Source organism: Kryptolebias marmoratus, linkage group LG11 (assembly GCF_001649575.2).
Source record: "Kryptolebias marmoratus isolate JLee-2015 linkage group LG11, ASM164957v2, whole genome shotgun sequence".
Classification (NCBI taxonomy): Eukaryota; Metazoa; Chordata; class Actinopteri; order Cyprinodontiformes; family Rivulidae; genus Kryptolebias; species Kryptolebias marmoratus.
Genome location: NC_051440.1, coordinates 19,750,097 through 19,773,852, shown reverse-complemented (window position 1 = coordinate 19,773,852; position 23,756 = coordinate 19,750,097). Strand labels below are relative to the sequence as shown.

At 39.1% G+C, this 23,756-nt stretch overlaps 1 protein-coding gene across 3 annotated transcripts in view; it reads right to left on the bottom strand.

Annotated features, from left to right (window-relative positions):
* Positions 1-9,448: 9,448 nt before the first annotated feature.
* ldlrad3 (low density lipoprotein receptor class A domain containing 3) overlaps positions 9,449-23,756 on the bottom strand; it is a 74,972-nt gene continuing 60,664 nt past the window's right edge. For 2 of the 3 annotated variants that reach the window (XM_017423036.2, XM_017423034.2), the window contains exons 5-6: positions 12,390-12,789; positions 9,449-11,782 (exon numbers count right to left, since the gene is read on the bottom strand). In XM_017423036.2, the coding sequence (XP_017278525.1) occupies positions 11,578-11,782; positions 12,390-12,789 (605 nt within the window). In that variant the 3' untranslated portion in view covers positions 9,449-11,577. Of the gene's footprint in view, positions 11,783-12,389; positions 12,793-23,756 lie in introns of all 3 variants that reach the window. The other variant, XM_017423033.2, reaches the window with a different exon arrangement.

Here is a 23,756-nt window from a genome sequence, read left to right as displayed (position 1 = left end):
TTTCCTTTTTGTGGCGAGGGATAGGAGCATCAGTAGATGGGATAGACTGAGCTCTGTGAATCTTGAGGAAACTTTTTAAATTTGCTTTATTTTTCTACAACTTTCCAATCCCTTTTTCTTTCACATTCATTCACTTAAGGATGAGTTTATCCACATTTATCTCCTTTTTCTCACTTCTTTTTTCCTCCTTTCTGTTCTGTTCCCCACCAGGGTGGGTGACAGGTCACAGCTTTAGGGGAACGGCAAGCCTTTCACAGGTTGCTTTGTCTCGGTTTTCACCAGAACATACCGCCCCAAGTTAACCTGGCAACTGCCTTTCCTTTTTACCACCCGACTGTAAACTGTTTGAAGGAATAGTAGCATGCTTCCTCATCTCCAGTGACTGCCGAAAAAGGTCACTTTGACTTTTAATTTCCATCCTCTGAATATGATTCACGATTTGCTCCTCTATAAGGTCCTGTTGATGATGACGTTTGACTTCTAAGAGTGCTAAAATAAATTTAAATCTGATTGGGCACTCAGCTATTTATCTACCTGGCGATGGCTGCCAAGGCAGTATTCGCTGAAACAGGAATTAGTGAATGTCATGAGAGAGAAATGAATGCTGGTGTGCAGCTCTATAAATATTTGACTCTCCTTCCTCAAGCCCTTACCGTGAAAGAGGGCTCTGCCTAGTCCTGCTCTCCTTACCAGAGGGAACAGGGTGGCAAGTTGTCTGATTAATAGACTTAAAGAGAACATACATCATGTTTTTTAGGAGACCTAGAAAAAGTTTGGGCCTATCCTATATACCCTACAGAACATCTTATTCAGCAGTAAATTTGAGCCTGTTTTTAGTGAAACATTACACCGGGAAAGCATGCCCTGCTTCTTCCAGCATTCCTTTGCAGTTGCATCTTTACCGTGAACTCTGCTTGAATGCAAACGTCTTCATCTGCGTGTCAGTTCCTTGTTCTCATCAGTTCAGCAGGTAGGATGTTTTCAGTCTGGATTCTCTTCAATCAGGCTGTGGTTCAAGCTGACTCAGCTTTTGACTTTGTTGTTAGTATAAATATCCATATTGAACTCCAACTGTCAGATACACGAAACACTATAAAACATGTCACAAGCAAACAAACAAAAAAGTTGACACATCTCTATGAATGAATCTTGAATACTTTCAAACACTTATTTCTATTTTTTGTCTAAAACTGAATTCCATTTATTATTGTTACTCCGACACAGTGGCCCTTGATTTAAAGTCACAAGAACTGGTTAAAATATTTCATTATAAAACAGGAGGGGGGGCAGTATGTCATTAATTGTTGCAGGTTCCTTTTATATAAACAGATGTATCGGGTGTAGAATAGTAACCTTGCAACAGACTTCAGGATAAAACCCATTTTTGATTACTGCTTATTGGGAAAAAATCCCAATATTAATAAATGTAATACATCAAAATACACAAAATTAGATATTACAATTGTGGGTATCAACTTTTTTAAAACTGAGAAATTACATTTGTGGGTTTATTTGATAGTGCAGCTTGTTGTTGTTTGAAATGTGTTTGAAATCAGTTGCTTGAAGAGCCAGAAACCCTTTCACTCTCCTTTTATATAACTAAAAGTAATGGGACACCCACAGCCCTTCGTATAAATTTGCAATACATAAAGGGAGGGTAGTTGGAAGGGATTAAATATAATTCAGAAGCCAACAAAATTTGAAGCAAATTTTGCTAACTACATCCAATTTACTTAAGTGTCGACAAACAACACAAGCTGAAGTATAGCCAAACCTTCTTGTTCTATGCATCATCATCCATCCATTTTTTTTACCCACTTGTCCATTCTGGGTCATGGGGAGCTGGTCCTTATCTCCAGCAGTCACTGTGCAAGAGGCAGGGGACATCCTGGACAGGTCACAAGTCCGTTGCAGGGCCACATAGAGACAAACAACCATTCACGCTCTCACTCACACCTAGAGACAATTAACCTTACATGCATGTTTTCGGTCTGTGTGAGGAAACCAAAGTTCCTGGAGTAAACCCACGTGAGCACAGTGTGAACATTCAAACTCCACTCAGAAAGGCCCCAGGACGGGATGCAATCCTCCAACTTTCCCGCTGGGAGGTGACAGCTCTAACCACTACGCCACTGTTTCACCATGCATCATCAATTCAATGCAAATTTATTTAAAACAAACAAAAAATGACCAAATATTTGTAAGAAATTGTTTAAATTTAAATTCTGGCCCAAGTGTTTTACAATTTTTGTCCTTTATTTAAAGGGAGTAAAAGCTTAAATATTCTTGTTAAAGGCAACTCAGACAACAAACAAAAATATTAAAAAAATGTGTATTAAAAAGTCTGTCCTATTTCATGGGTTGGGTTCTGATCAGGATTTGCAGTTGGAATTAGACTAAAACTGGTTAGAGAATTAATCTAAAGTTAACTTTTGACAAATAGTCAAGTGAAAAATAGCTCAGGTTTAAAAGGGTCTGCTGCTGCCATTTGGTAACAGGTACAACTGAAAAATTTATCCCAATAAAACGAATTTTATGTTACATGACACAGTATAAGATTAGCAGAGTTTCACAGATGGCCTGAGGTTACTCTGCTGACATGACTCTCATTTATAACCATCAAAGATGTGACAGCCTATTCCTTGTATTCATTTTTTTTTCTCTGTCCTATATCCCCCTCACCCCCGTCCTCCTCACACACACACACACAGACAAACATCAACACACACAAGCACTAACATGGTTCACTATTTCTTGTCAGTCTGGCTGTTGTCCACTGTTTGTCTTTTCTGATTGGTCCTAATCATCACCACAACATTATGTCATTCCAGTAGTCCAGATTCAGAATGAAATAAAAAGAAGAAACAAAATGTTGTTCTGTGTGTTTATAGTGTTTAGTTTCCATTTTCAGATTGAGCTACAATTAAATATTTTGAATAAGTCATCCTTCTCTACATTCAACAGTTAGCATGATGCTTTTTGAATTCCCAGTTAAGGGAACTCAACAAGCTGTTACCCTCATGCTGTTATATTCACCACCCACCCACTCCACCATCCTATCCATCAACGCAGCAACCAGTGATCACTGAAGAAAAGGGATCAGCTCCTTCTGGTGTGTTCCCTTGGCCCATTAAGCATAGGTCCCCACCCTGGGGCCTTTGGGCATGGCTCTGTGCCCTGACAGAGGAGTCTGGGGGAATGCACACCCTGCTGAATGCTTTCTAATGGCTCAGAATCGTCTGTAATGAGCTTGAAGTTGCTGTGCACCGTATGGCAATGATCACCTGGGAAAATCCCAATCTGTGAGCCTGAAGACTGGGCTCGGGTCTGAGACAGACACATGCGCACATGAGCACAACTAGAAACACACATTCAACTGGCTTTTTGCAGCCTCAGCAGCACACTATTGTCCTTCCAGTGAAAAGAGCTGGAGCTTGGTCAGTCACGGTTCTATTAGGGAGCTGTGAGCTGGAGGTCTGCTTGTGTGTGTTACTATGTCTAATTTTGTGTTCATTGTCTCCAGTCTTGCAGTAATTCTTTTGTTTCTTTTTTCATCTATTGAGTCTTACATCTCCTTAGAATAAATTATGTATTTCACTGCAAACAACCGTTGGCAGAATTAAAATACTTATTTGACAGTCTGGCTTGATTTCTTGATAACCACTAATAGTCCCGTCTCCTCGGTCATCAGGCACTCTCATTCTGCCAGTCTGCTGTCTTTTTATGAACCTCTCATAAAGCAGCACATGAAATCTAGACATCCTATCATTTGTATTTTCTCTTTCTTGTCAATAATGGCTCCTTCAGCCTGGAATCAGCTCCAGTCAGAACTAAAGATGTCAGAACTGATCTCACTGGACTTATTTCGAGCGATTCTTAAAAACAGGCAACAAGATTCTTTTAAACATTGTCACTGTTTTTAAATTGTTTTATACTTGTGCATATGTATTAATTAATTTTGTTTTGTAACCAGGTTGCTGTTCACTGCAGATTTCTGCCCAGGTCCCCCTTGAAAATGAGATCTAGATCTCAATGGGGTTTACCTGGTTAAATAAATAATTAAAAAAAAAAAAAAAATAATAATAATTTGATTATTTTCAAAAAACCTTTTGCACTGGATTTTTATCCACCAGTAGACTAGTTAAACTTTTTGCATACTTTATTACACCTCTTTAATCCTTTATATGAATATTAGTTTCAAAGGTATAGTGCATTGGATTTTTTTGTATCCTATAATTTTTGTCTGTGTAGGAATCATAGGCTGTAATTTCCAATTTAAAAAACAAACAAATAAAAACCAGCTTTATCACAGGTTACCTTATCTCTGAACTGACTGAACACAGGACTTTCAGAGGTGAGAGGAGGAAACTTCTGTGCCTTCAATCCCTGATGATCGGTGCTGTAACTCAGACAGGAAGGATGGACAGTTGTTTGTTTATTTGTGGTAAAAGAACAACATCAGTGCATCTTATGTTTTATAACCAATAAAATGAATATTGAATCACATAATAAATTCCACTACCAACAGTGCTATCAGCAGAAAGTGTAAACATAACCAAACACGGACTTCTCTTTTTCCTAAGAGTCATAAAGCAGGATGGCCTGTAAGAGAACACAATCAACAGAAAGACACCTGCTGCTGTGTGCATTTACGAATTGTCCATCCACTAACGTTCCCCACTCCTCAATTTTGGTTTCTTTTGTGGCTTCATGAATTGCGCTCCAAAAGGAGTTTAGATTTCTTTTATCTCCTTCTGTGTTATCAAAACTAACACCAGAGCTTCAGCCTTATTACAGCTGAGTGCACTTATTGCACACAAAATTCAAATGTGTCTTTGATGTCAGCCTATGTAAATCTGCTACTTTATTCCTCTCTCTTTAACAGTTTCTTGCAGATGTGCACACAGGCGCTTTTCACACCTGAGTTTTACTGTTTCGCTTCACAGAGCAGCAGTGGTCAGGTCAGTAGAGCATTGTGAGTCTTGGCTCGTTGAGGCGCCCAAGTCAGCAGTTCAGGGCCCTTGCTGCCCCACAGAGGGAGTGCCCGTGAACGCAAGGGGAGGGACAGGGTGGCCACATTTGACAGCTCAACACACAAGGTCTGCTGGTGACCAAGGGGCCATCTAGGGGGCCCTAACTATATGCTTTAGATAGCACCACACCCCGGTTCCATCCCCCAAGCCCCTGGGCTGTTGTTCCCTTGAAGAAGAGGGTGTGTTAGCAGCAGAGACCAGGCGAAGACAGGCATGGTCCGGGACAAAAGGCGGTCCTTTGGCCAGCACTGTTCTGCATGGTAGCGGCTGTATTCTTCTCCCCTTTTTTATGCTTTTTCTTTTCTTTGGGTTAGCCACCTTTGTGCAGGCATGATGGAAGCTGGAGGGGGGGCAGATATGATGGATGGAACTGGGGGGCATGCATGAACTGAGGGGGGTCAGGCACAGGGTGGATCGGTATAGAGGGGCCCAGTGTCGTGCTGCCTGTCTGAGAGGAACGTGCGAGGCATGGGGTGGCCTCAGGGACTCAAGTTAGGGGTCTCTATGCCGAGCGTGCTTCATTTTCAAAAACATAGGGAAGGTAACTGGGGGAAAGGTGCAGGGACCAGTGAGAAGGGTAAAGAAATGTAGAGGTTTATGTTTGATTGGGGATGTTCTTGCAAAAGTTGCTGTTAGTTACAAGACTCAATAAACTGAAGCAGTAGAAAAAGACAAAATTTCTCCAGAAGACATTGATAAAGTTCCAAAAAAGATGATTGCTTCAAGTTAGATCTGCTAAAGGAGGCCCTATAGTGACTGATTTATAAAAAGGGGAAATGATTTTTACTTTTGCTCATTTTGGTCTGAAACTGTGGTGATGAGAAGGGTTTTTCTTTGTTGTTGTTGTTGTTGTTGTTAAATTTTGCTATAACCATATTGTGTAAAAACAATTAGCAAAAACGTTGAAAAATATTGTTCATAAAAAGAAAACAAAAATAGCTCCATAATATAAAGCAATACTAACAACGATCTGACCACATCTGACAGTTATGTTCCAACACCCCCCTATAAAAGATGTTTTATCAAAGAAGTGAAAAAAATAATCATGTTGTATTGGCTACTGTGCATGTAATGTGTGCACATGTACTGGGTGCTTCTGTAAGCTGAGCCCAGTTCTCTGGGGTGAAAAGACAAATGAGGGTGCAGAGTTGAGATGAAGTCCCAATATTTCATAAGAGACAGTATAGGACCATAGCTGAATAAATTGTTTAAATAATCATCATATGACTATTGTTCGACCAACATCAAATAATACCACACACATGGTACATGATGCTGTCATCAATTTGGAACTTCATTTTAGTCTTCCTCTGACTGTTGTTTTTTGTATTCTTTCAGGTTTTTTCACCACTTCACAAGGGTTAGTAAAACAGTATACCCAAGGGACTGACCTTCTCTACGGGCTTCCTTACTGCACCTTGCACTCTGGAATGTCCTCTAAGCAAATCAATGACAGCCTTTTTCTTATCTTCCATCTCCCACTGTCCACCTTGCAATGTGGAATGTCCTAATCCATAGAGATACAGGAACATGCTCTTTATAACCCTAGGAGCACCTTTTGGCAATTTGCATTAAAAAAAGCCCCTTTTCAATACTGTTCAAATTAAGAATGTCTTGCTACTTGACAAGTTATCGCAAAAACAAATTTCATGTCAAGGGTGCACTTCTTTGTCAGCAGCAGAATTAGTGTTTGTTGCTCCTTTTTCTGCTAATCCACTTATTTGTTTTCAAACCTTGTTTGAGTTTCTTTAGCTTATTGTTCAGGTCACTGAATGGAGCTATAGGTCCAGCAGTAAAAGCAGAAACCTCCACACCATTCCTGCTGTAGTCCATTAGATTAACTGGAGCCCTTTGTTGACCCATACAGACCACCTGCTGCATGACAAAATGTCCCTACGTCAGACTTTCACTTTCACTCCATCGAGACAGATAGCTGACCTCCTCCTGGTTCATCAAAGATAGGAAAGAAACAAAGAGGAAATCAGTGCAGACGTCAATCTTCAGCCCATCAGATCCCAATCACAGACTGGCAACCTGCTGGCATGCCCACAGAGGACTGAGATCAGTGTCTGGCAGCATGCTGGTTGTCCAAAGCAGGCAGGCTGGTGGCTGTCACCCAGTGCCCAGAGAGAGACATCCTCTGAAGGCTTGGACAAAGGTGGCTGGTCCTCAGGGATTACCCATTAGCATTCTAGTTTGTGTGTTTAACACTGGCCTGAATAGGAAGGACAAGAGCCAACAGCCCGGTCTATTCTTAGGCCAGGAAGTGTTACTGTTACAGCTGCCAGTGCTGCTTTGACTTATGCATATATATGCTTATACATACATGTAAATGAATAAACTGTTTTAGTTTGTTTTGGTATTGTGACTGATTTCATGCAATTTTACCAGACTGTTATGTAGTCAAAGTGTCACAGGAAAGCACTGTGAAAAATAGCTTATTATTTATTTAAAATAGCATACTAGCCAATAAGCTTCAAGTCAAAAGACTTTAAAGTCTGAAGGTCATGATTACACCTTGGATTTTTCCATAATCATTGTTGGCACTATGATTTTTGAACATAATACACAGGTATTTTAGTGATCATCATTCTGACGTCCATTTATAGAGGAGAACTCATATTACTCACTGTCAGATATTTATGGTGCATAAGTAATAAATTACAGGCATGATAACTGACTTTACATGTATAGATACATTTATAGATGCTTATGTAGGAGCAGAAGTTAAATCAGGAATTAGAAACATTGGAGGAGAAATGAAGGCTGACAGCCCCATTAAGTCAAAACAATCAGTTTCTGAATGCTGATTTTAGATTTTTGCACACTGAAGTTACCATGCTCCTTCTTTTTCTGAGTGTTAGCCTGATGAAGTGGAAAATGTCTATATGGAAATCTGAATTTGCGATCATTCTTTGTGATTGTGTTTTTGCGAGGATGTGTGTCTGTGATTATGCTGTTGCTGCTGTGTGTGATTATGTGCTCAGCCTTGCTGGCTGCCGGCTGATAATAACATAAGAGGCCGTGTGTTTGTGGATCTCGTAGCTGAGGAGATTCCCACCGTGCTCAGCGTGTCTGGGCTCTGTGTGTTTTTGGGGTTGCACGCGTGACTTCGCCAGCTGTTCCATTCTCCCGTTGGCCCCCTCAACCCTACCCAGCCCTCATCCCCGGCCGACCCCCTCCTTTCCTCAGAGGCCTGCTCTTCATCTGATAAGGGCTGCACTGGCCAAACCCTCAGCAGAGCTCCTCAGAGCCGCTCCACGCTAACAATACAGCCTCCTTCCCATCCGTGCTCACACCATTTACATGTGAAAACACGGGGTCTTATCTTCAGTTCACTGAAGCAATGGTACAACAGCCAAGTGAGAGTGTGTGCTGGTATATACATGAGTGAGGGGCCATGAAAGAGCTGCTCCATAATAAGCAAAGTGAATTGTGGACACTTATATGTGCCCCAAACTTTATTTCTATCCATTTTTAAGTTTTTCTTTTTTAAATTCACTCTTCACAAACAAGAAAAAACAAGAACTGATTCTCATTCAACATTAGTTGGAATAATTTAAGGTTTTATTGTTAGTCAGATATTAGCTAGCTTTATAATTGCATCATATCCAGTAGCTAAAGGCTAGGTTAAAAATGAGAGAGGAAGACTTGTCTCTGCGCTGTTTCTCCTTGGAATATGGCCACAATGAGTATTAATATTAATTCCTATTCACACGAACATAAATCTCAGCACTCTCCTATCAAAACTGCCAACTCAGCCACCCTTTCTACTCCTCACTGTAAGAATACCTATTAGCAATAAACAGGAATGATCTATTAACAATATTTTAAAATGCATATGCAAGTCCCATCCTGCCAATTCACCAGCTGCCATGCAGAATGGATGCAGGACAGGCCAGAGTGAGAAGTGTGCAGGCTTTTAATTAAAGTCTGTGTAGTTAAGGGCTTGGGCTAAGCAAACATGGGCCTCCAGCATCAGAGTTTAAAATGAGGTAAAAGAGAGTGGGGTGTCAAGAGAAAAGCGGTTAAATTCGACAGAAGGAGGGGTGGGGGACTGACGGGAATGAAAAGGAATGAAAATGAGCAATGAGTGAGAGCAGATATATATGAAAAGATGAGCAGCCAGGGATAAAACCATGGCATGATGCCATGGGTGTAAAGTGATAGGAAGCACAGCGAGGGGGAGCGCAGTCAGAGATGGTATCATTTTATCTGATGTGTCATAATGTGATGCGGATATTGGGGTGAGACCGGCAAGATGACATGCAGGGTTCTGGGGGTGGGGGCTGATGGGGGTACAAAAAATGGGTGGCAGCTGCTGAGATAATGTTTGTTTTTAAACCGGTTGTAAGGAATGCCATTAGGCAGCATAAATCTAAAATATTGGAAAACACAAAAGTTAACTGTAATGATTGAAAAGAAAAGGTTTTATAGATACAGTGTTATAAAGAAGTGACCCTAGAAACAAACAAAAAAAGACATGAATGAAAACATGAAAATCACACGTGTTCATTACAGAAAACTGCACAGTGACAGCTCAGTTCCATAAATCAAGAGAGGCTTTGCTGAGTTTTAGTTCTGAATGAAGATGGTGACACCTACTGTTGGATCTGTAGAACTACACAAACCTGATCAGCTACCGCATGTATTACATGAACATGAACAAAAGACACTTTTTTTTTTTATTTAAACGTTTTAAATACAAATATTAACTACACTTGAAAATATGTTGTCTAGTGTTTCAGATGTTTCATCTTTTTCTTTGCTACAAAATCTTTACTGTTTAAGATTTTTGTCTCTTTGAGTCACTAGAAGTACAGTTTTGTAATATGTCATTAAATTTGACAACACAAGACAATGAGTAAAAAAGTAATGAAAACGTAAAACGTCTGAGCGAGGGAGTGATCCAAGACAGAAATTTATATTACTTCAAATGTTCACAATACAGAGAATAGAAAACATTATGAACAAATTCAAACATGTGCGAACTAAACTGAGTTAATCCTATAACAACAAAACAGAAAAATAAAAAGTTACCACTATTCTTCTTCAATTTCAAACCAAGATGTGAACAGTGGCATATTGGCATATTTCTATCCTGAGAACCTTTTCCAGTTTGACAGCAAATGACATGAATTTTGTTTTACGTGACAAACATTTTTACATGTCTATATAGTAGAAGCAGAATCACATAAATGTTCTTTTGGAGGGAAACATCTTCAAAGAAGATTGGCGTCTTTGGTTTTTATATTTTATTTTATACTCTAAATGAGAAAGATGTGAATCACAGCTAAACCTGGAAGTAACACATTCATCTTTTAGTTTAAACAGGTTCCTTTGCTGGTCTGCCTTTATGCACGATTTCAAACAAACCACTTAAAAAACTCAGTATTTAAATATGCATTTCACCAGTTTTATATAATTAAGTTTTGTTTTCTTTTTTTTTAAACACAAATCTGTAGTTTGTGCCCAGAGAAAATACCACATGCAGTGAAATCTTTTTTATTTACTTTTTACTAAAATGAGTTATTGGTAGTGATATGGATATAAAATATAATTGAGCTTTGCCAATTAATGTGGCTTTTCCCACTTATTTTTCTACTGAGAGGAATGATTTATGAAATAAAAAAACAAAAAAAAATTTGCAGCAATATTTTATAAAATTGAAATGGTCCTTCAAAAACGTTTATCTGGAATTTTACAAAAAACAGAAGAAAAGGAAATACTGTAAAAAAAAAAAACACTGAATAATGAAAAAAGAACCTCATCTGATCTTATAGAAACATCTGATTTAAAGTCTTACTAAAAAAGCTGCTGAATAATAATTTGTCCAAGATTTTGTCTCATATTATGATTCATTTTATCATTAGCAAACCCAACAGATGAAAACCTGTTCATGTTTCAACTTATTTCATAAAATGATATCATCAGTGATTCAAGTGTACTGATTTTGATGTTAAATGTTATTTTTTTTACTGTATCAACAAAACAAATCTCCACAGTCTTTGGAAAATCTTGCAGATGTGAAAAGGAACACACAGCAAAGTATTACAACGTACTGCACAACTTCAACTAAGCTCCCCAAAAGCTTAAAAAGTTGACCAGATAAAGATGACTATAAACAAGTACACCTCGCTGCAACAAACTACTGACTGTGTTAATGAGTGGTTGAATGCCTCTTCCCTCTTTGGAGGAGTGTAATTTAATTTAATCACTGGGATCATACAGACTACTTATTTAACAGGAATACAATTCAGGTGAATAAATCAATGAAAGTGCAACAAACTAAAGTGTAATACAGACATGACGCCAGCAGGGGGAACCAACACATAAAGTCAGTCGACCAGGAGGAGCTGGTCTGAGACTGAAGCTTCAGTATGCAGCCACTTTGGGACACTGTTAGAGTTTTTCACGTCCTGTGAAACGCCTCGAACAGGTCTTTGTTGTGGACTGTCCTGTAGTCTCACACGGCTCTACAGCCGGATTCTTGAGTCCTGCAGTTTTCCTCTTTTTACAGTGTCAGCAGTCTAAATGAAGGTGGTTACAGCTGGTCTGACTCTTCTCTGGGGCTGCAGCTCTGCTGGGTGTCTAAAATTACAGTTCTGGCAGTTGTGGGTTCAGAGTGTTGAGCTATGGGGTGACTCTGACGGTCCACAGGATCATCGTATTGGGGAAGAGTTTCATCTAAAGGAAGATCCCCGTCTGGGAGGTAAGGCGGAGGAGGGAGATCAAACCAGGGAGGCCGACTACAGAAAAACAGGAAGAAAACGCACTTTGTGAGCTATTACATAAAAAAACCCTTTTAAAACCTTTGACTTGGACTAAAAAATAAAAAGAAATGAAAAAAAATGGAGCAATTTTTTTTCTAAATTTATTTTTATGGTCAATTACTCTGTTAATTTGTTTTTTTTTTTTTATTTTGAGAAGTTAGATAAAATTTGACAATGAGTAATTCCCCAAAGCTGATTAGCTGTAAGCTGGAAAACAGCAAGAAGTGATCTTTTAAACAAAAAAATTAGTCTGTAAACAATCAAGTTTCTTCAACCTTTGTTCTCTAGTTTCAGTTTTCTTTTATGTGAACAAGTTTTTAAACTACAAAACATTCTGCCTTTGTCTATTAATAAATGAGAACCCAACTGATTAGAGGATTAAATGACTGTTTGTTACAAATTACATAAAAGCACCACAGGGACTGTAGTTGACGGATAGTTCTGCAGAAGCAGATTACTCTTCTGACAACAGAACACTTTCAGCACCACTGTTTCTGCTTTGGCTTCTGGTTTATTGTTTGCGATGCAGATAAACTGCAGCTGACAACATCTGCACAGCTGGTGGAATCATTATTCCTCTCACCTGGCATCCAGAACAGCTTCTGAGTACGATGGAGGCGAGTCCAGTGAAAGTGTGGAGGGATACAGGGTTCCAGACAGCAGCTGCAGTGCTTGAGGCGTTGAACTGTATGAGCCTGCTGCAGTGGCCGACCCGGGAGAGAGACCTGGACCTCCAGGATGTATGTGGCTCCGGTCCAGGATGACCAAACGGGACAGCAGGAGGGGCTGGTGGTGGTGTGAGCTCCCTCGAACACTCCTGGGTAACAGAACGCTGCGTTTCCTCTGGTGATGAAGAACCAGAGCCAGCAAAGCCACCACCAGGACGAAGATGACCGCGCTGCCGATGACAGCGTAGGTGATGCTGGGGTAATAGCTCAGATGATAGTCCAGCGTCACAAAGTCCTGAAAGTCCTGGTGAGGAGCTTCTGTGAAAGAGAGGAGGGAGATGAGGAAAAAAAAAACCCAGATGCATGTTTGTTGGAGAAGGAAGAATAAGGTTTGGTGAAGAACAAACAAAAGGAATAGAAGAAGAAAGGGAGGCTGAGGAAATGGGAAGATGAGTTGTAGAGTTGAACAGCCAGGGGGAATGAAGACAGGAGTGGAGGAGACAGGCATGAATACCAAGCAGTAATTTTTTTTAAGGTTTATGTTAAACTGTATTTTGTTTGATTTAATAACAACAGCTGCTCTTGGAGATGAGAAGCCTAACAACTGCCAGACTCCCCCAACAAGCCATCAGTGCAGAGGCGACTCCGGAGCACCCCTCCTAAGATGAAAAGGAGGGACCCAACTTTTTAGTACGAGAGAAAAGAGAAGTAACAAATCAGCTGAATGATTCTTTGTGAGGGCAAATCAGCCTCTGGCGTTTTATTTAATTTAAAATGTGACTTGAGTTGTTCTGCATTAAAGATGAGAGAAGGCCAAAACCCACCAGAGGCAGTCACACATTACTGTGTTTGTCACAGGAACAGAAAGAGCCTGCAAACCATTTAGAAGTCCAGGGAACTCGGTGCCCACCACGAGAGCTGAGACTCACAGTAACAAAATCAGAACGAGCCACTTTACTGCCTAAAATGAGGTAATGGGCGACCGCAATGCTGGAGAACACCGCAGCTTATTATTCCAGATAGGATGAGGGAATAGCACTTAAACATTTCCACTGACTGATATTACAGTGAGAGAATTTCAATCAGGCACTCGGGATGGAGCTCGTATAAATGTGTTTCAGCTTATCAGCTGACAGCACTGTTATATTAAGGAGAGGGGAAGAGAGACGGGAAGGAATCCTATTTATTACCAAACTGCAGAAAGGATTTGCTAATGAGGAGCGAGCTACATAAAAGCATTTTACAGTTGCTGTTTCAGTTCAAATTACACTTATGCCTCAAGGGACTGTGAACATCAAACGTCTGTGTATCTCATAAAAAGCTTAAAACACTCAGCGGAATACTTTGTGTCTTCCAGGCTTCCGTCACTCTACTTAAAAGTTGATGAGCATTAAAAACTGACGGCCTTGAACGTAGACCTTTCTCAGTCTGCTTGCCATCAAGCAGGCAGGATATTGTGAAATTGCTCGCCAGGAAATGACCATTATCAGATATCTGAAGTTTGAATCAATAGTCTGAAAATGCTTCCATCTGTAAGAATTAGACCCCAACAAACTGCAAAGCCCGCAAGTCCTTCTGCTGCATTTTAAAGTATTCCAGGTTTAGAGAAACTTACCAGCTCTTTAAGGATTTGTTCAGACCTGCATTAAGATTCCTCCCACATTTACAAGGTGGAGGTGTAGAGTCTCCGAGAATCAAAGCAAACACACAGACAAAAGCACAAACCAATGTGACCCTTACACCGCAACTTAAAGATCTGATTCACAAAGATATACCAACTGGAATGCTGTTCAGAGTTGTGGGCTGGAATAGAAAATGTGTTATATAATCCAACGTTTGCAAAAGTTGTGTGATGCTGTGGAAAGTACAAATAAAAACAAAGTGCAGGGCCTTCACATCCTTTAGAGTTAGACAACGTGGGTAACTGAAGAGAAAATCTGGATGGGAGACAAAATCTGACTGCTTCTTAAAAAAATAAAAGTCTAAATCAAATTTAGTGCCAACTATCTGTCTAAAAAATGTTAGAAACTGTTTTTCCATCACATCTCATCTCTTTTAATATTACTCTAGAAGAGTTTAAAACTGAGGACACCCAACTGACTCACTGGCTGTTTTGACTTGATGTAATTAGTTTTGAGATATTTCTTTTCCAGGCTATTTTTTTTGCCAACCCATCAAAACTTGAAATTACAATGCTGGTATCACACAGGATAAAACCGAGCTTATGATTCTCCTTTAATTAAAAGCACAATTTGTATGGTCTGCAAATCAATGAAATACATTGTTTAATTAAACAACAATCCAAATGTTACCCAAGTATCAAAAACCAGAATAGACAGCAAACCAAGAAGATATATGTTAATAAACAAGCTTGTGTGTGAAAAAGGGATTATTTTTCGTACAGGTTTTCTGGCTTTTCAAAGTGTAGCGGTTCCCAAAGGCATGGCCACCTAAAATGACTTCACCTGACCTAGAATCAGTTTGGCACAAGCTACCTGTTACATGGTTGTTTCTACATGCTGGCATGAGAATTAAACAAAATAAAGGAACATTTATAACTCATGAATTAACTCTTCTATACACTGTGTGTATTTGTATGTAAATGGTCATATAAATGCACTTTCACACCATGTGTTAGACATGTATTAACGGTTAGAAAATGTTTGAATTCACTACATACTTATCCTGCAGTGCATTAATAATGAAGGCAGTTGCTAGTAGTCTTTTTGTTAACCCTTCAAAAGTGAAGACTATTTATGCTCTAGTAAGTATTTGTTAATGTAACACGCAAGTTCCTTTTCAGCTTATAACAAAAAAAGAAGGTATGCTGTATATTTCCCTTGCTTGTCGAACTTTTACAAAAGAATACTGTAGTTATAAAATCTACAATTTGTGAGAACACTGTGGCTAGAGAAGCATGCCTACAATACATGTTTGTTTGTTTTTTTACTTGTTTTCCTTTTCTTCTAGACATGTTGTTTGTTTGCTCTGTCTACCTGACCTTGAAGCCCTGGGGGAGCTTCTGCTGTGTGTGTAACTGTGCTCACACATAATGTTGAATTCACAACAACATCTAGCCTGGCGCACAGCCTATTTATGTACCCGTGTGCAGTCAGGGGCCCCATGCCTTAATTAAATTTAATCTAATTCAGATGCTCCACCCGCCTGCTGCCCCAACTAAGAAAACCAGCCAATAAAACAAGCCCCCCACGACCCCTCCCTTGTGATTTAAAATTGGCTAGTCCTTCACGCTACCAATTAATCATGGACCGGACTCTCAACAGAGAGAGACGAAAACAAAGAATTATTTCCATAATTACCTAGTAAAAAAAAGAAAAGAGCGCAAATAAAGAGATCCCAGCCCTGCCAACCTGCGCGGCTTTTCAGGTTTCAGAGCATTCCTCTGGGAGCAAAGAGAAACACACACAAAAGAAACTCATAATGCTGTAATGTGAACAATGGGAGCGTCTTCGGAAGATTCGTGATAGAGAGCTGAAAGGCTGCCGCAAATCACAGAGGGGATGAAAAGACGAGCAGAGAAAAGATGGGAGACTGAAACAGCCTCTCTTTTTTTGGTCGTTGAGAAGAGGGGTCCTGTGTGTCTTTGTCTCCCCGTACTGTGAGTGAGATTAAATTTTAGGTTCTGTTTCTCAACACCTTCACCGCTGCAGTAAGAGTGCAGAGAAAAGCATGAAGATTTAAAGCAAAAAACAAGAGTAAATAAAAGTACTACTATAAAGAAATCAGGCGTTTAAGACATCTTTGACGTCTGTTTTTGTTTCTTTTATGTTTGGCTTTCATTTGGAATAAATTTGTCTCTGTTTCTGTTACAAGTTTCTTGATGTGTCACAGCGGTTTGTGTTCTCATTTTCTCTGCAACATCTTCAGTGTTCATGGGTTGTCTTTTAATATTTTTTATTCTGCTTTGCATCTATTTTTAGCCTCATCATCGTTTATAGCTTACTTAATTTACTGAACACATTTGGGCCTTAAAGCTTTTATTTTTATTTTTTACAACTCCCTACAGTGTCCTGCACTAAAGCTCTAATTTACTTTTAAACTAAAACTTGAAATCCCACCAAATCAAATCAACATTTACACATAAAGTCAGTTCATTGTAGAACTCCATATTTAAAGCTGTTTTGAATTGTGAACCTTTCTGAAAGCTCCTTGTAAACTGTATTTCTGTAAAAATAAAAATAATAGAATGAAAATAATATAAATAAAAAATGTTTTTTATATCTAAATGTTGACTAATTAAAAATGTAAAAGGTGCATGGAAAAAAAAAGGTTTTGCTCTCATAATTCTGGGACTTCATCTGATCTGATTCCACCACCGTGCAGAACTATAAGAGAAGTATCTTATTAGTCCCAAACTAATTCATTTGCAGAAACTACATGGCGAGATCATAGTAAAAGGATGGCAACAAAAAAAAACAAAAAACAAATTTTGAAATCCATTACAAGTTTCCCTATTTTGTTGCGGCTGAAAAGGTTTAGAGACACCAACACTGTCCAACAACAGCAGAGCCGCTCAGTCGCTGTTAAAAACAAGCTCTGAGTGGCATCATAAAATCCTACATAATCATCATTTCAGACACTAATTGGAGCAGAACAGCCATTTCCAACCAACAATACATAATATATTAATATATAGTTATAGTTCCTTAGATAAATAACTTTAACTAATTGGCTTTAATAATGTATGTGAATGTTTTGTACAGTGCCCTGAGACGACTCTTGTTGTGACTTGGCACTGTATTAAGAAACTGAATTAAAATTTTATTACAGTGACCAAGCAGAAATATCTAAGCAGTTACTGGGAGATAAACTACTAAAAACCAATATGTAAAAAAAAAAAATAATAATTTCGATGTATCTGCTCTCAGAGGTAGTGATACATCTGCATGTTTAAACAGATGCACCTTGGCTCTTTAATAATCTCCCTCTGCACTTCCCTCAGTGGCCCCAGCACCTCTCACACTGCATCCATACTGTATTCATAAACTCCCAAACCTTCCATATGTGCAGGCTTGGGGAGAGGGGTGAGGTGCAGCCTTTCAAATAGGCCACTTTAATTACATCAGAGTGCCTTCTACCCACATCTCAGCCTATCCGCTCTCACCTCCACTCCACTACTCCCAGTGCAATTTAGGTCCCTCTCTTGTCTCTCCTCTGCTGTCTCTCTTGCCCTCCCCTCAGCTCTCCTCTTTCCTCTTCACCCACTATTTCATGATTTACTCTCCTCATTCCACATCTTTTCACCAATGGAAATGGCATGCATCTAGCCTTTATAATGTACAACAACTGAACTAAGCCTGGATTAAGTACTCAACAGAATATTAATAAACTATAACAAGTCTTTTCATTTTTTTTGTTTTGTGATTTCATTAACACTGCACTAACACTTACATAGTACCTTTTTCTTCCAGCAGTATTTTACCAGTCTTAAAACATTTTTTATGTATATTTATCTGCCCCCTTGCATCAATATATTATCTTCATACAAATAAAAAGAATTAGAGAAACATGTAACAGTCACAGAAAGCATAGCATATAAAAAAGGAAGTTGGAGAAGAGATATGTACCATCCCAGACTGAGTACTTTATACAAAGTTCCAAGAAACTTAACACTGGAGGTTTCAAACCAGACTTAAATCTATTACAAGAGGCTGTGCAATACAGGCCCCCACTGTGTGCTTTATTCAATGGAAGGACACACTCCTTTCAGCCTGCATGTCTGGGTACCATCCTTTCCAAACCTGGAAATGCTTCCTTTTCTCTTCTGCTTTTGTGTGAAATGAAAGGAGCCATGAAAGTACTTTTTCCATCTTTGTGGCAACTCACAGTCTAATTTTTCAATACCTCTGGCAATTCTTTTGCATACCATGCAGAATGACACAACCACAACTGAGTAGGAACATGATGGATTCAGGGTTTTTTTTTTCTTCTTATATATATAGTACACTTAAGATTGAAAGAACACGAGAAAGCTCAAATTTAAGTAGCTACATTTTTGAATCAGACATTTCAAGGGCCACCCTCATCTGTTTGTGTGCCTGTATGCTTAAGTTGATCATTCTGCATTAGAAAGGGTCCTCGAAAGAAAAGATCTGTTTTATAATCTAGCACAGGCCATGAGCAAAAAGGGAGGAAGCTTTCATATCAAAACCGTCAAAATATGCATTCGCTGGAATTTTATGAAAGAAGAAGTCCACCGAGAGATGCCACAGCACAGGATGAGGCAGAATATTGGTGCACAGAAAACCATTTGCAGTTACTGAAGCAAAGTGAGTGCCGCTGTTGGTGCACAATGAGCTATTGAGCATGCAGTGATTAATACAAGATCTGAAGCCCTCTTTTGTCTGCCTTTAATCAAACTGTGCTGCAGATCAACAGCAGACCGGCCGTTGGGTTGCAGAGACACAAGCCTGCTTTTGCTAATGAGCTGATTCCTTTGTTCTGATTGGCTACCTGCCATTGAATATGCTAACTAACCACTGTCAGGCTACCTTCATCTGAAGGTGGAGAAGCAAAATAAAATGAAAAGAAATCATGCCAATAAAAGACTCTACAGATCTTTAACGCCACACTTACAGTGTAAACCCCCTTCTGGTTTGTTTCAGGGGGAGGGGACAGGGACTGAAATGATATGCTGTACTTTTGTTTTACATTTAAGACTATATTTGCATTCACAAAGTCTCTGTTTTAGGAGAGCCCAGAGTAGGATGGGGGTAGAAGGCAGGGAAGTAATAATCTTCTATGTTGCTCTTAGCGTCTTTTAGTTGCTAGATGTTGGTCACAGTGGTGCTTCCCTTGACTGATGCTGTTAAAAAAATTGGGACTGTTGGCTGTTAGGAAGAACAAATCTTCAAACATTGCTGATTGCAGTAGCAGGATAAAAAAGAGCCACTAGGGGGCAGGAAGATCACATTTTTATTTGGCTCCACAGAAGTGTTAATGTTGGGAGGGCATCCAGTGGGTGGAAGAGTGTGAAAAGGGTGGCGTGCCATCTGCCCTAAAACATATCCATAAACAAGTCCAGCAATAATATACAGCTTTTACATATGTACATATATATTTTTCCTGACCTGGTGTAAAAGGCCACTTTCAAATTTTCATGTCTAAAAGAAGCAGGGAAAAAAAAAAGATTCAACAATTCTTTCATCCTAATCCAAAATGAGCTCATTAAACAGCTGCAGCATGCTGGTAAAACCAGAAAAAAAGGTGGAAACTGTTAACAAAAACTTGTGGCTTGTTTGGTGCCGTCATGTCTTTATTGTGTCCAGGCTCCACATTAAAGACATCTCTACAGTGCAGACGTTTAAGGGGTGAAAAAACAAACTCTTAAATGACTGCAGGGTATACAGTCTCAATAAACAAGGCCACAAATAAAAAAAAACGAAAACTGCCCCTTTTTCTTTTTTTTAAATTACGTCTGCAATTAAACCCAAGTCTACATCTGGGAAAATAACATGACTAGGCTGCAACTAGAGCAAGCAATTTTCTCTTTTACTTTTAGTTAGTAAGCATTTGGTCTTATTTTTAAATCACAAAAATGCCAAGAGATGGGAATGTGGCTGATTTATTTGTCAACAACAACCAACAAAAAACTGCTGGTGAAATTGCAATTCTATGTACTTTCCTTTCTCTACAATTTTTCAATACTTTGAAAACATCCACAGTTTTTGTTGCAGAGCAGAACTTAGTGTTTTTTTCTGTCTAATTAAACTTTCTATTGGAATCTAATCGCTTTGAAATCCAGATCATTTCAGACGATTCAGTCATGTGATGCTGACAGTGTTTGCAACAAAAAGGTTTACTGAAAAAAAAGTCTTGTTTAATTTTTAATTCAACACATATGCACCTTGCATCGTTGCCAGCCAAACATGTTTGCTTCTGTGTCGTAGCTTCTAGATGAGACATGTCCACTCAGCCACAGCTGATGGATGGCTTTCTGTACAGGTATCTTTGACAAGAAACTACACCTTTAAAGCATGTTTTATGTGAAAGATACTGGGAAAAAAATGAAAAAGTTATTGTCCAAAATCTGCCCTTGAGGATAGAACAGAGAATTTTTATTTGAGTAACTGATAGGTATGAGGTATTTTTCAGCTGAATAAATATTTAAACACTCTGACCTGATCTCACAATAAGAGTTTTTTGAATAACTGCTTTCATTTATTCACTGAGTTAAATATCTTCAATGTTACAGAAAGGTAAAATGGTTTTGCTTTGTGATGTTTGTAAAGACATGTCACCTTGTGGATCCCAGAACAAAGGCAACTGTAAAATTTCATCAGACCCTCAAGAATTCCAAACTAACTTTTAAAACCACTGCTCCACTGAGATCCTAAGGACATGCATGCTGTAGTTAAGTGCCTAATCACCCTTTCTGACCTCTGTTAAGCATTAGAGTTTTTCGCTGCCAACCTTTGCTGCCAACAAACTTCCCTTTGTTGGAACATGAAACACTGACTGATTGAAAGCCGTTCTGCCAAAGCACTCTCAAAGTGAAGCACACAAACCACACTGCAACAGCACTTTTCCAGATCCCTTTGGCAGCATACAATTAATATTCATGCTGAGCATTGCCAGCCTGTTCCTTTAGCGGTGGCTTGTCATGTAATGTATGTCAGTCTGTGGATGTCTAGTCTCATTAATTCACCTGGAAAACAAATGAATGAAATCTTGTTTGTGTCCTAATGCTTTCTGGGAAGCAGGGGAAAATGTTCCTGAAGTTATGTTCTTTTTTTTTTTTTTTTTGTCTGCGTCCACTTCTGTCCTCCTATCTGCCTGTTCCTCACGTGTGTTTCTGTGTGTGAGCAGTGCTTTAAGGAAAGGAAAGTTTTCATGCTTCATCAGGCCTCTATTTGCCTGTCCTGTAATAACTTTGCTCGCTCCATTGCCTGCCACTATCAGACCCCCACCATAACACTCACTCACAGCTTACTCAGTCACCACAGGAAAAGCGGAGGGGTGGTGGGTTAGAGTTAATGAATGACTTCGGGATCTGGAGAACATTCGCACAGAAGGAAAAAAAGAAGGAGAAGAAAGTGAATGGTTACTTTTAGGCAGGTGTCAAAGTATACAACGCTGTTAATGCAAAAAAAAATTGTCATCCATGAGGGAAAGTGATGACATCAACTGAGACTGCAGAGAGTCAGCTGCCACATGGGAAAAAACAACTCAGGGGCAACAAAAGCAGGAGCATGTGCCAAATACCATGCTACTGCACTATGTTGGTATATTTAAAGCCTCGTTCGTGTCTGTGTGGGTAAGCCTTTGAGTCCCTGTCAATGCAAACATGCTGACATCCATGCTATTTTTGGCTCTGCTGTGCTCCAGTGTTAGAATTAGGGGATCAATAGTTACACTCCAGACTAATAGCTGGCAATAATGCAGTGGTTTGTAAATTGTCTTGTTCAGAAGAAAAGAAGGGGAAAAAAAGCACTTCAAGTGATATCTCAACAGAAATTTGATGCAATTGTTGTGCCTTTGTGATGGCCGAGTGATAAGTTGCCCAAATGTGGATAAGAACAATCCCCTTACGTTATGTCTTCAAAACAAGCAACTTGTTGTTTTTCTTCTTTTACTCAGGATTTTATCTGTTTTCTGTTTAACATCTTTCATATGGGAATTTTACCACTGCTGTTGGTCCTTTTGGTCACAAAACTCTGGGCTGCACTCGGTCATTCGAAGAAGGACCTGACAGAACCTCACCATCAGATACAGGTGACATTTTAAAGACACGTGGTAATGAGCTAATTGATGGTATAACTAAAGGTTATTCCAAAGGGTATTCTCACCTGCTTCAAGACAGCCACCACCATCTGAGCATCTAAACATCGAAAGTGTCCAGTTTGAACCTTTAAACATCTGCACCATGATTAGGGAAAGATCAAAACCCACAGTACTTTCCAATTAGGAAAACCTATTAAGGTTAAACTTCAAAGCCAAGTGTTTCAGTGTTAGCTCAAATCAATGTGTGAAAGATTTTTGTAATCAATTTAAAAGAAAAGAATAACAGAAAGGAAGAAGAAACAAAACACAAGCCACTTCTTAAATAAAGGAATTGTATGACACTAAAACAGAAAGAAAGGTGAAGCGCGGTGGTAAGTGGGACAGAAGAGTAGCCACTGTGAAAGCAGATACGAGGTGTAATCAGGGCTAAAATACTTAGGATGCTGGCGAAAGGAAGACAATAAATTTCATTTCTGTTTATGTGTCTCACAGAGTCAGACTAAGCAAGAGAGGTGATTTTAGGGACACTCAACCTATTGTTCTTTTGGTAACATGTTGCATGCTTTAGCTGAGGCACCCAGAAGGGAATTTCATGTCTTTTTTGGAAAGCTTTTAGTGAAATGATGTGGCTGTGAAGGGTTTACTTTTTGTCCTGGAGGAAAAAGGAAGAAAGGGGAGGGTGAGAGGTTGCTCAGGATTGTTGAGGCCCCTTTGAATAAAAGCTTGTCCCACTAGTCCTCTCAGGCAAAATCTCCATGGCAACTGTTCTTTGGCACTAAAAGGTAAGTTAGGAATGAGCGTTGAGGCGATGTGTAGCCTGAAAACTGAACTCGCAAACAGAATGCATGCGCACAAGGCCTTAATGTGAGGGAACTGAGTGTGGAGGCTGCAGACATTCTTGTTCAGGTCAGCATGAATGGAAAGAAATACGTATTCAAAAGTTTTGATCAAGCTCTGCAGGACAGACGACTGTTATAAATTATAGCCTGTAGGCTTCACTGATAGCATGCAAAAGCAGAAACCCCGACTCATCTGACATAATAAGTGACAAAATGATGATATGAAACAACTGCCTATAAAGGTATAAATGTTCTTGAGGCCAAGACATTTACTTTCTGTAACAAAGGGAATAAAAATGTAAACAAAATAATGTAAATAATGAACATAAACACAACTTAAAAATGGTTAATATTTGGTTGACTTGAAAATCATGTTTAAAAAAGAAAACAACAACAAATACTGTAGATGGTATTCAAAGTCCTAAATCAATCACGTCAATATTCTAGTCAACATGCTCTTTTGTTGCCTTTATCAGTCATCTCATCTCTTCTGCAGCTTCAGTAGGTGTAGCATTAATTTACTGATTGAAGATTTGCTTGATTAGAACGTCACAGGAGTACAAGATATTCAACATACAGGTGCTGGTCATAAAATTAGAATATCATGAAAAAGTAGATTGATTTCAGTAATTCCATTTAAAAAGTGAAACTTGTATATTATATTCATACATTACATACAAACTCATATATTTCAAAAGT